This window comes from Pezoporus flaviventris, unplaced genomic scaffold (genome assembly GCF_033815535.1).
Source record: "Pezoporus flaviventris isolate CSIRO_AGI_PZ_B2104156 unplaced genomic scaffold, CSIRO_AGI_Pfla_v1 ptg000036l, whole genome shotgun sequence".
NCBI lineage: Eukaryota > Metazoa > Chordata > Aves > Psittaciformes > Psittacidae > Pezoporus > Pezoporus flaviventris.
This window is the reverse complement of record NW_026892584.1, coordinates 22,042,347-22,054,551: the sequence shown is the minus strand read 5'-3', so window position 1 is coordinate 22,054,551 and position 12,205 is coordinate 22,042,347. Positions and strand designations below refer to the sequence as shown.

Sequence of the window (12,205 nt, the reverse complement as noted above, 5' to 3'; positions counted from 1 at the left end):
AGTCTCATGCTCTGCCAGTGAGGAGGGGCACAAGAAGCTGGGAGGAAGCAGAGACAGGACACCTGACCCAAACTAACCAAAGGGGTATTCCATACCACAGCACGTCATGCCCACTATATAAACTGGGGGGAGTTACCTGGCAGGGCATATCACTGCTGGGGGATGGGCTGGGTATCAGTCAGCAGACGCTCAGCAAGTGTATTGTGCATCACTTGCATTTGTTAAGGTTTATTCCTTTCTCTCTTCTTCCTTTATGTAGAAATTAAAGGTCCTTCATTTCTTTTTGCAAAATCATTTTCCTATTTTCAGCCACTTCTACATAATGCAGTTGTCGCCTTTAAATAAGTTCAAAGGTTACAGTGAGGAAAAAGCCCCAAAATATGCACAATATGATCTTAATTTATTAATAAAAACTAATTAAGAGAAAATCAGGTACACAGCTTGCTACCTGTAATATATTCCTTAAGGAATGTGTATTCTTTCTTTGCAGGAACATTGACTTGAGGATCTGCAGAAACCTGGTTTCATTTCTCTACTACAATTATAAAAAAAGCCATCTCATCACTTCTGATAACAATTTGTTTGAATGGCACCTTTCCTCCAGAACAAACAATCCAAGGCTTAATCGAGCTTGCTGAGTGTGCAGATTTATCTTTCTGAATAAACAAAAGTACAGTACTTTCCCATTTTCCCTAAGAGCCACCAGTGTGTTAAGGAAGTTTTCCTGTTTTGTGAGTAAATAATACCATTTTTTGTAGTCTCTGTCATGTGCTGTAGGACAGTGCTAGCACTGAACTTTGTGATGCTCCTCCACAATACTCTTTCTGCTGATTTTTCTCAGTTTGAATGAAGGATGTAGCTCTTTCCAATTAGCAATTAGTCCAGAAATTCAGGTTTTAGGAGCTTGAGACTGTTTTTTCTTTTTGCATGTCAAGACCTTCAACAGTGGTGAATAGGCCATAATTCATTACAAGAATAGTAAAAGGCATTAGTAAGCTTTTAGGTCTATAAAAATTATACTTCCTAATAAAACCTCATATAGCTAGGGTTTTAATCCCAGAAAATAGAAGAATCACTTGGTGCTTAAGATACCTTCTTCTTATTGTAATGCTTCTCATCAGCATGGACCACTGAAGTTCATTTATAATATTTCATTGAAATTTTGGGAGCTCCATCAGGTGTTTGGTAGGAATACATGTTTTGCTCCCATGACAAGGGAGTAAAACTAGGAGGAACAAATCTCAAATCTTGATAAATCTTTGGATTCAGGAAGTTATAACCTAGTCTGTGCCATTAAAACCAGTAAGAAATACTGTGATCTGAGTCGCTGATCTTCCCTTGCACTTGTCTTGGATTGAGATTTATTCCTGTTGCCCATGTTACTGATGGATAGAGTACAGCTAACAGCCTGAAATAGATAACCATTGCCTAATTTCTACCTCACTTTCCCTTTGGCAATCAGAGGTGGAAGGGACATGAGTGAGGGCAGGCTGTGGTGATGGGTTGCTTTCTATTTTATGTCCAAATAACTGATATAGCAGAAGGTAAACAGAGATAAAAGGAGTTAAGTGATACAAAGTTTACCCACATCTCACTCCTCAGCCTGGAATGCCAAAGAAGTAAACCTATATTTAAACAAAAAAAACTAAAAACCAACAAAAACCCCAACACACACAAACCTCAGAAGGGTGAGTTTAATTAGGAAAAAGCACCATAATGCTTATGATATTGAACAATAATTTTAGAAAGAAGAAAAGGTAATTTCGGAGTATTTGGAGTTTTCAGAAAACCATGCTCTTCTGTATATGTTCATGCCCTCAGCTCCGTGGATAAGAACCTTCCAGGAAGCTGACGCTCTCCTGAGGAGTCCTCTAAAAAGCAGAGCAATGACTCAGCTCTGCACTTCCATAAACACCAGCATGTCACTCACACGTTTATCACGTCAACGTCAGTTGTGTGCTCACCACATTAACATGTGCAATTGAGTCCCAAAGCAGCAACCTCTCGCACAGTGCCTGATGTGGCAGATTGCGCAAGGCTGTGCATGGCAGTCTGGGCTGTGCTGTGGGCACGGAGCTGTTCTGTGACTGCCAGCCTGACAAAGCTGGCACCTACTTCTGGAAAGTCAAGACACTGACACTGTGTTTGTGCTCCCCAGGCTGGTGCAACAGCCAAGTGGCGAGGAAGAGACCATGATAACATAGAAGGATTTAAATAAAATGAAACTTATACCAACTGCATTCTATTTATAAAAAAAAAAGTTTTGGAGAAGAAAACGTTTTTAGCGATATGCTTAAGAAGTCAGTCAGTTTAAATAGCCAAATTCTGTAAAACTAACCCTTGCCTGATACAGCAAGAAATTACTGCAATATCTGACCTCCTTCTTCTGAAATGTGTAGTCAACATTGATTAACTTTTTCTTTAAAAGTACAATATTCATAAAAAAAAATGACACATGTAGGGAATTATTCATATTTTGTCTCTGGAAGAGTAGGAACTTTCAGTGTTTCCTACCACATTATTGTGTGGGTAGTAAAGAAAAAAGTGTTAAAGCAAAAGGATAAATAATCCTTAAATATCCTAACTGGCTGGGCACAGCCCTGGCCTTTAGTATAAACTACTCAATTGAATTTGTGGAGGTGTTCAGGTTTATGTCACCCTCTGATCTATTTACTCTAGAGGAGTGATATTTTTGGAAACATCAACGGCATGAGTGCAGAGGTGGGCAGCACAGCTAACACAAACATCAATTATACTAGGTTCTAGCTTCCATATGCATTAGAAGTACACAGAGGCATCTGTGACTTACTGCTTTGTTTGACCTGTAGGTGTATTTCAGTTTGATTTTTGGCCAGTTTTGTATTTTTTTGTAACAAAAGACCACTCCCTCCTATCTGAAGCTTACAATCCTTACTACCACACTGTGACATTAACAGTTCCCATGACAGATTTTTCCTTCGCATATAGAAAGCACCAGTCTGAATATAATATAAAAATTGTAATAAATATTATTTTTCTTTGAGCTGTAAGTGAAAAAAACATTTGTTTTTTTCTCCACCCTGAGAAGATCTTGTGAAATTCTTACCAAATGTTACCTCTTTAAAACAGAATCAAACCCTTTGGAGAACACCTGCGATGTTTTCTTACAGTGTCACTGCCTCAAGCAGGGTGTTCTTTATAACGTGTCTCAGAAGCTCTGCATCTGCAGCTCTCCAACCCCTGACCCTTGCTGCCTTCCACGGCATATTTCTCTATGGTTCATGTGTCCCTGACATGATATTATGCCAGTAACTATGTTTTCTCTTTTAAAGACAAGTTTTAATTTTCAAGCAAATACACAGCTAAAATGCTGGTCATCAATCAATATCACACTCCACAGTTCAATCTACGTTGACCCTACATGACCTCATTTCCAAACGCATCCTCAGTCACTTACACGTGTGGTCCGCTCAAGTGTAGTCACAAACAGGAATTCTGTTTTATATTATTTAAGACTTAATATACTAACATGCCTCAGCAACTCACAGTTCCATAAATGCTAAGACATTTCTCACTTCAGCATTATTATCTTGTTTTTTTTATAAACAGAGACATGCAGTGATTAAGGGATTATGCCAGGGTCATACACAAAGTGCATGTCAGCTGGTATTAGAATTCAGGTCATTGACTGACTGAACAATATGTATATTGTACAAGTATGGGGAACTGTAGTTGTTTTTGCAAGTTTCGCACAATGCTCAGCATGATTTTCTTCAAAGGAATTATGACAGTCAAGCCCCATTACTTGTCACTTTAGCCTACTGCATTACGTGCCTTCCCTGTCTGGCTGCACTAATTCACATAAAGTCCTTCCTCACTAGGCTTAGGCCTAGCACTAACCAAATGAAAGCCACAGGCTGCAAATTGGGGTTCTCGACAAAACTTTGTTCATGTGAAAGTTCAAATGAAAGCAAGTTAACTGCAATTCTTATGTCTGTCCTATCCACTAACTGTACTCTTACTTGATAGTGATTTTCTTCTTACTAAATGTTAGAGTGCAGTCTAATACACTTTTGCAGAGCTAGTCCCAGTCCACATCAGTGCTGTACACAGAGGGAGTCTGAAACAGTAACTTCTGTGATAGATTTCAATGGAGTACTCTGACAACTGCCAAAAAGAATTTCAATGCCGTGTCAGCACAAGGAATAGAAAAAGTATTAGTCAGAGCATGAACATATACACTGAAGAGTATATAATCAATACAGTCAATAAAGCAGAGATCATCTTGTCAGCAGAGCATTTCTCCTTTGTCAGACTCATTCCTGGGGGGAAAAAATCTCTTAATGAGGAACAAAGATCACTAGCAAACTCTTAAATATTACATATGTAATCAAAGTGAAAAATGTAACGTATGATGGAAAATAATGCTGATTCATGACTAAAGTTGTAATACATTACTTGATACTCTTCCTTTAATTTACAAAACTCCCAAACTATAGAATAGATTTGGCAACTAATGCAACAGGACATGGAAGTATTTATGTTTATCCATTTAGAAATAAATACGTACAGCACAGAAAGCTATTTCCTGTATTTTTAAGTGTTGTACTCCTACTTAGTAGTATTTTAAATCCATTATTTGTATTCTTTGCATGTACAATATTCAAACTTTGGATTTTGTTCCAAAATTGACCTATATTTTGATGACCTTATCTTCTCCATGGATAACCATGTATTTGTCCAGAGATACCTGAACAAGAAACTGCGACCTATGTGAAGAGTGAAATACTTGTTTCAGTTTTTGGTCTTTATAATTGAAAATTTGCATTTGATTTTGGCCTTCAGAAGAAATTCATGTTGCTTTAATTGAAGCTACAATAAAAAGCAAAGGAAACTGTTCTAGCATCATGCAACAGGAGTGAGGTCACTTAGCAGATGCAGTTCTCCTAAGTTTGGCCTAATTCTGACGTTGCTTCTGCAGCAGTGAAAGTGAAAGAAGATAGACCTTCTAAATTTAAAGACTGCAGACTCAGTCTTCCTACTGCCTCATGTCCTTAACTTTAAGCACGTAAATCTTGCTGACCTCTGAAAGACGAGCACAGGCACAGGATATACGTGTAAATCTCAGCAGGGCTGGAAGAAGGGGCAGTTAAGTAAGACACAATGCAGTGAGACAGGAAGGCTAAGCTGCCATAGGAATCTGAGACAAAGGAGCTACTGTTCTTGTGTTCTGAAAAAAATCTGCAGCAATGAAAGTTATACTTTCTAGAGGTGTCATGACAACATCAAACAATAAAAATTTCTTTATTCGGCAAGTTTCAACCAAGCATGGCTGCTATTGCCTTTTTGTTCAGTGGGTAGTTTTAGTCTCCTAATTACAGGAAATGTCTATGAGGTAGGTAGGACTGACATTCAAATGTGCAATAATCTTATTTACTGTTCTTATATTAATAGGCTTAAATTCCTTAGAAAAACAGACGTCATCCTACAGAGAAGGAAATTATTTTGAAGATCATTTGCTTTTAGTCCCTCATTTTACATTTATGGTGGTTTGCTACTTAAGTCCTTTCAGTCCTTCAGTTTCAGTTCATTGCAGTTTGCTTCCTTTGTGTTCTGATCACATGCAAGGTAACCACAGCATTTTGCAGCATGCATGGCATGGGGCTGCTCTACTTCAAAACTTGTCTCCAGCTACACAGTATAGCTGGCAGTATCTCAGACGCACTGCAGGGCTAAAGGCAAGTGAAAACATCTGCTCTGACAGACCAGTTCCTGCAGCGTTGAAGTCTGCAGCCCCTTTAATAGAAGTGCTGGAGGTGGATCAAAGTGTTTTCAAGAGTGGGCCCTGGCTAAGGCGTAACGCCCCTCCGTAAACAAAGAACACTATACTGAAGCAAATAACCAGAATATGGCATGAACTAAGATGATCTGTAACTACATAAAACCCCAAGCCGAAGTTCCCATACAGTCCGGGAATGGCCACCCCAACCCGGGGGAGCCGGCGGACACGCTGGGTAAGCCTCTGCTCCCGCTCCTGGTTCCTCGAAGGCCTCGGGAGGGGCTCCAGGACCGCGCTCCGAGGAAGCCCTTGCGGAGCCCGGGCGAGGAGCCGGGTCCGCGGCTGCCCTTGGGCAGAGGGAGCCGAGCCGGGGCCGGGCGAGGCGCTTGAGTCGGAGTCCCCGGCTCCACCAGAGGCGGGTGCCGAAGCGCTAGCCCCTTCTTGCCCCCGAAGGCCGCCAGCCTCGAGATCCGCCCGAGGCGCCAGAACCGCGCCGAGCCCCCTATCTTTCGCCGCTCCAACGCAGAGCCCCCGGCTTACAGGCTGGAGGCGGGTCCGGGGCGCTCTCGCAGCGCCCCCAGCGGCCGCTCGGCCAGCGCTAGCTCCTCCCCCGCGGCCGCGGAGCGGCTCCCTTCCCCCCCTCCCGCCCAATCCCGTGCCGGGTGGAGCGACATGGACGCCGCTGGCTGCTGTGTGCTGTGGGGTTTGGGTTGCCGCCGCGCCTCTGCCCCGCTGTCCCTGCGGCGCTGAGGAGTGGTCGGTTCCGGCGAAGGCGCTCTGAGAGGTGGAGGTGAGCGGTGGGGGCCGTGCGGGGCCGCCTCTGTTGGCGGTGGGGAGATGGCGCCTTTCCTGAGACGCCAGGCCGGGTCACCCTGCGAGGCCTGGCGCGCGCCGGGAACTCGAGTGTCGCTGTCCGGGCCTGGAGGGTCGGCGACGGCAGGCCTGGAGGGAGCGGGCCGGGGCCCTGGGCGCGGGGAGGCAGCGGGTGTTAGACCCTCTCTGCGTGGGGGCCGAGCGGGGCGGCGTTGCCGGCTGGCCTGTGCGCGGGGCTGTAAGGCGGTGCGGGGCTCCCCTTCTCCGAGGCCAGGGGTGGGGAGCGAGCACCGAGTACGTCCTGGGGCACGCCTGAGGAGTGAGCGTGTGCGTGTGTGTGTGTGCGGGCGCAGGCCCGAGCGCGGAGGGTGAATTCAGCCGCGGCCTGCCCTCTTTTCTGGTGCGGCTCTCCCGGGAGCCTCTCGCCATGCTCTGTTTTCTGCGCGGTGCTTCGTTTCCGTCTGGTTACAGCCCGTGGCGGGTGGAAGAACAGCAGGTGCCTGGGTTGAACTTACCCCGCTTTCTCTGTCCCTCCTAATTTTCATCTTTCTGTTACCTTCACCCTTTTCTCCTCGCCTCTCCCCGAAATTAAGGATTTAGTCCCGTTAAGGAGAGGTATTATACTTGTTACATGATCCTACTTGTACTGGCTGAAAGTAGTTTTATTTAGTCTTGGAACAGGAAATGCAGTCCGTAAACAGCTCAGAGGATCGTAGGCATTGTTTAAAGCACGGAAAATCACTTTAGTAACATTTCAGTTACATTTTACAGCAAGACGAAAGCAATAACAAAAGTATTTAAGTGGCAGGCAGTAACCGGGTGATCTGTGATCTTATGTCCCTAAACGATAAAAAAAAAATCCTATCTGTCATACTTTTGTTTAGTCATATCTTTGAGTTCACAGCTGTTGTGAAACAGCACTGCTGATTCAATGTGTGTTTCTCCATGTAATACCGATTTCTGATTCCCTTTTGTAGATGTGCCTTTGTTGGAGTTATTTTTTAACCATTAACTCGTTACCACCAAGTAAACAAGTAGGCAGACTTTGTCCAGATGGAGCTTCTCCCTCGCACCCCGCCCCCCTCAGTTTGTGGGGGCACTGTCCAGCGTTTTATAGTTACCTACGAGTTTGTAAACTAATTCTCTTCTTATTTTCTAAGCTACATTTAAAAAGTAGTAATTCTTTTGTGTGTGTGTTTAATTTAGAGAGATTGGTTTGTAAGCTCTTAGTTTTTACCTGAAAATAATCGTATTTGCTCTGCTCTTAGGCATGGGAGATGAGTTTGACTATTTCTTAGTAAAGCATAATAAGCAAGCACATAGGTAAAAAATATCTCTTAACATTTTAAAGCGAGCTTTTTTGGTCTTCAGCTTGCATGTACAGCTGTGGCATTGGGCCAGCAAATAATGTTGTTTTCCTTATATGTACATGGATAATTTGAATTATTCACTGCATTTTTTTAAAGCTATGAATTAGATACCTTTTCTTTTTCTCCTAAAAAAAAAAAACAACCCAAATTAACGAACCCCTAACTCTTCAATGGAATTGATTCTGAAATACTTGTTTTTTTTTAATCCTGACTAAAAAAGCTTACCTTCCTTATGTTCAAATGCCATTTTAAGAGATGAAGGATTAGTAAAAAACTTTTGCAAAGATTCTGCAAGTCTTTAGTTGTACATCTCACTTTTTTGTTTTGTGGATTTGTATTTAAAATGTTACATTTGATGTGTTTCTATATTTGAATACTTTTATGAGGAGGTAATCCACCTTTCAGTAACTTGGACCCTGTATTATAAAGTGACATTAAAGGAAAGGGGATAGCAAGACAACGCTTTGTCTTTATATTAGCTTTGAGAATAGGGTTAAGCACAGTTTTTGTACATAAATTTTAATTTTGAGTTATCCTAAAAATAAGAGTAGGCGCTAAGTCTTGATTGTCAGCTGGAACTTGAGATTTATTTCCAGTGAAACAGAACAAACTCATTACTGTTTACTCATGTATAAAGCTTGGGTGCACGGGGCAAATGCTGATCAAATACGTATAAGATTTCTTAATGTCAGCCCAAAAATATGCTGTACATTTTAGAGAGGAGCAAATTTGAAAAGTTCAAAGGCAAGATTGTGATGATAATAGCCTTATTGCCTTTTTGTTTTTTTTTTCCAGGTGAAAACTGCCAAAGCTTGGGGCTGGCTGAAGAGATACGTTAATTGTGCTCAAGTTAGTCTGGCTTGAACAATTAAAGGATATTTTTGGTACTTTTTCATTTAAGTGGTGGTGGCTTTGTTTTTGCTTTTTTTTTTTTTTTAATTTAAAAAACAAAAACAAAAAATCCCAACCAAACCAACGATGGCAGATGTGGACCCAGATACGTTGCTGGAATGGCTGCAGATGGGGCAGGGAGATGAAAGGGATATGCAGCTAATAGCACTGGAACAGCTATGCATGCTACTTCTGATGTCAGACAATGTGGATCGCTGTTTTGAAACGTAAGTAATTTTGTCTTTTATTTAGGGAATGTTACTCTCTGTAGCTGTATATAACAGTCAGCATTCCTAGAAAGTTTTGGCCTCAAAAATTTTCTTTACAGACTAACATGGGTGTAGATCACTGAAATGAAGAGTTTCTGTTAATGTTATATAAAGTTCTGTTTGATTAAAAAGGTAGTGTCCTGCAAGTGATCTGCAGTAGCTGTTGTGAGACAGGGGCTGATTATTTAATTTAAAGAGATGCATTCAGAGTGGCAGTGTGGAAGTGCTGGGGGTTTTTGTTTTGTTTTTAATGGTAGAGAAAAGCTTTTTTTTTTCTTTAAAACTGTAGCAATTACCTAGATTGATTTAAGCATCTGTACTCTTGCAGTGCTTTTCTCAAGAGAAGTAGCTGTTTCTGAGCTCTCTAAATCCAAACAAAAATCACAAATATTAATCACTGTTCACACAAATATTCTACCCCTTCGTAGAATAATGTTGCTGTTCTTGCCACCCTCCTCAACTGCATTTGTACACTTCATATAGCATGGTCTCCGCTCTCCTTTTTTTTTTTTTCCACAGCACAAAATGCTGATGTAAGCACTGTTGTTACTTAATAGTGTTGCTGTGCATGTGTTAAACACTACATCCTGTGAAGGCCCAGGAGTAGTGTGGAAGGGAGGTAGCAAAAGTGTAAACAATCACAACTTTGGTATCTTAGTTCTCTTGCCTTTGTTTCTACGGTTCTGATCTTGATGCTCTTACACCTCTCCTATTTTCCATCTTTCTTTTATTTCTCTCACTTTCTTTTTCCATCGAGCACAGCTAGTCTCTTTCTGATACATCCTGGTTCTTAGGGGTGTCGGTTTAGAAGCGTTTAAGAAGGTTGCTGTTGGTTACAGTGTTTAGTTTTGTAGTCCTGAAGAAGAACTGGTTTTGGGCTTATCTCTTAAAAGCTGTTAATCTTTCACAACTGCTTCTCTTAGAGGAAGTGTAAAATTCACACATCTCTAAAATTTGATTTGTAGCAGTTACTTAGCAGTGAGTGCAGTTTTGTACACTGCTTAAGAATTTGAAATTGCCTGATTCTGACCAGCTTAAAAGTAACAGTTCTGGCCTGGACGAGATTTTACTATAGGAAGATGCATTTGACTTCCCAGTCTGTCCCTCATAGTACTGATGCTATTGGTGAAGGACTGTGTTTCCAGATGCAGAAAGGCTGATTTACTGATTTCTTAATTTACTACTGCAGAAAATAATTTGGTAGTTAAAAATTTTTTTTCTTTTTTTTTTGACAAATCTAGGTAAACTTTCTGCTTTGGTATGTTCAGCATAGAACAGAAGTAGAAGCTTGGGCATAAGCATTTGTAAGGATATCATCTGGGTATTTGAGAATTATGAATGAGATGTCAAATGCAATTGTATTCATTTTATTTAGAACGGACTTTCATCTCAATATAAATGAACTAAATAGTCCAAGTGCTGCTTTTTTTGAGTCCAGTTAATGAATGCTCTATTATTGCAGTGGTGTGGTTTTAAAATTAGGTTTTATGTCTGAAAGAAGGAACATTTAAAATACCATTTGGTGTTTTTGTTTTGAGCCTTGGTATAATTTAATTTTACTGGTCTTCTAAATTGTTGATCTGTTTTGCTGTTTTAAGCTTCCCTGAAATGGAAGAGAATAAAGTTACCTTCATGACTTTTTCCCTGCCTGTTCAAGTGATCTTGCAGTGAAAGTTAAAACTGCTACTTCTGGTTGTCATTGTGAATATAATGAAGATACAGCTCCACAGTATTTGATGAGCTGGCATGGTAGCTAATTACCTTCAAAAGCAAGACTTGCTTTTTCCCATTTATCACTCCCAGTTTTGATTCCTCTCAACCATTTTCTTGCTTCATGGCAGCATCAGGGCTGACTGAGCTCCTTTATTTCACTAAAAGAGCAAGCTGCTGTTTAAAGCCACTGATGAAGATGGCACATTTTCTGCTGTTATAGTGAATTATAGCAGATCATAGAAGTGTCTGGTAAGTATCGGAGGTGAAACTGCTAACTGGAAATACGGGAGAAGCAGAAGCTCTTCAGTAGAGAAGTTCTCAGGGTATTGTCTTGGGTGCCTGTGGTACCACAGCCTTCATTTCAAGGTGACCTCATTTATTTTGATGCTATCTGGAAGAAATAAATGATATCTTGAAAAGTATTTTAAAAATCTTTCCAAATGATAGTTCAAGTAGCCAAAACTGTCTTGTGCTGAGGGAGTGTAACTACAATAATTCCTCATAATGTTTTAAAGTTGCTTTTCAGCTATGCTTTTAAAGGAGTTATTCCTTGTCTAGATAAGAGATTTATTATGTGACAGAAGGGCTGCCAAACACATTTTTCAGGGACTTAATTTTGAAAATAGTTTTTGAAAATTGGCATTTTTTTGCAGTTGGAAAGATAACCGACCACTAGGCTTTACATTTTTTTTGCTCTGTTAAGCAAGAAGAGCATTCCCAGATTTTTATATGCTGTGCAGATATTATTTCAAGGTTTTGGAATTGTTTATTGGTATTAATTATGTTGACAAAGAAGACTTAAAGAAAATTTCTTAGCTGTGGAATTCAACACCTAGAAGATGGAAAGTGGAATCTTAAACCAGTCAGTTTCCTGGGGAATGAAATGTGATGTTTTTCAGGGATCATTTAGTGACTTTAAATGTTAAATATTAGTCCGCTTGTACATAAGAAATTATTTTCTCTTTTGATGTAAGCTAAGAAAAAGCTCATCATTTTACTGAAGTGCATCTGATGATTAGGAGCTGCATATGGTGATGACTGGCAAAGCTATGAAACAGACAAGTGAAAAATATTGATATGAATACTATATATACCTTTTCCCTAAAAGCACAACGCTCTTTCCAGGCTGACTTCTTAAGGAGTTAAGGGCAATACACAGTCTCGCCTAGCAAAGACAGATAACACACTTGGGAGCGAGTTAGGGGGTGGGCATTGAAATGATGGATTCAAAATGTTGTACTTTGCTGTGCAAGTCATAGGGTAACTTTGCAGACATATTCTCAAGGAAATGGTGTATGTTAAAACTAATAATTTGTTTCTGTACAAGGTAGTGGATATTGAAACTAGCTTTTCAGATCGAATCAGAAAAACGGAAGTAAGTGCGCATGTAT

At 40.7% G+C, this 12,205-nt stretch overlaps 1 protein-coding gene across 10 annotated transcripts in view; it reads left to right on the top strand.

The window, feature by feature from the left end:
• Positions 1 to 6,393: 6,393 nt before the first annotated feature.
• The window catches only part of HECTD1 (HECT domain E3 ubiquitin protein ligase 1), a 59,410-nt gene continuing 53,598 nt past the window's right edge, over positions 6,394 to 12,205 (top strand). For 9 of the 10 annotated variants that reach the window (XM_061463452.1, XM_061463449.1, XM_061463448.1 and 6 more), the window contains exons 1-2: positions 6,394 to 6,548; positions 8,737 to 9,059. In XM_061463452.1, coding sequence (XP_061319436.1) covers positions 8,920 to 9,059 — 140 coding nt within the window. In that variant the 5' untranslated portion in view covers positions 6,394 to 6,548; positions 8,737 to 8,919. Of the gene's footprint in view, positions 6,549 to 6,944; positions 7,068 to 8,736; positions 9,060 to 12,205 lie in introns of those variants that run through there. The other variant, XM_061463446.1, reaches the window with a different exon arrangement.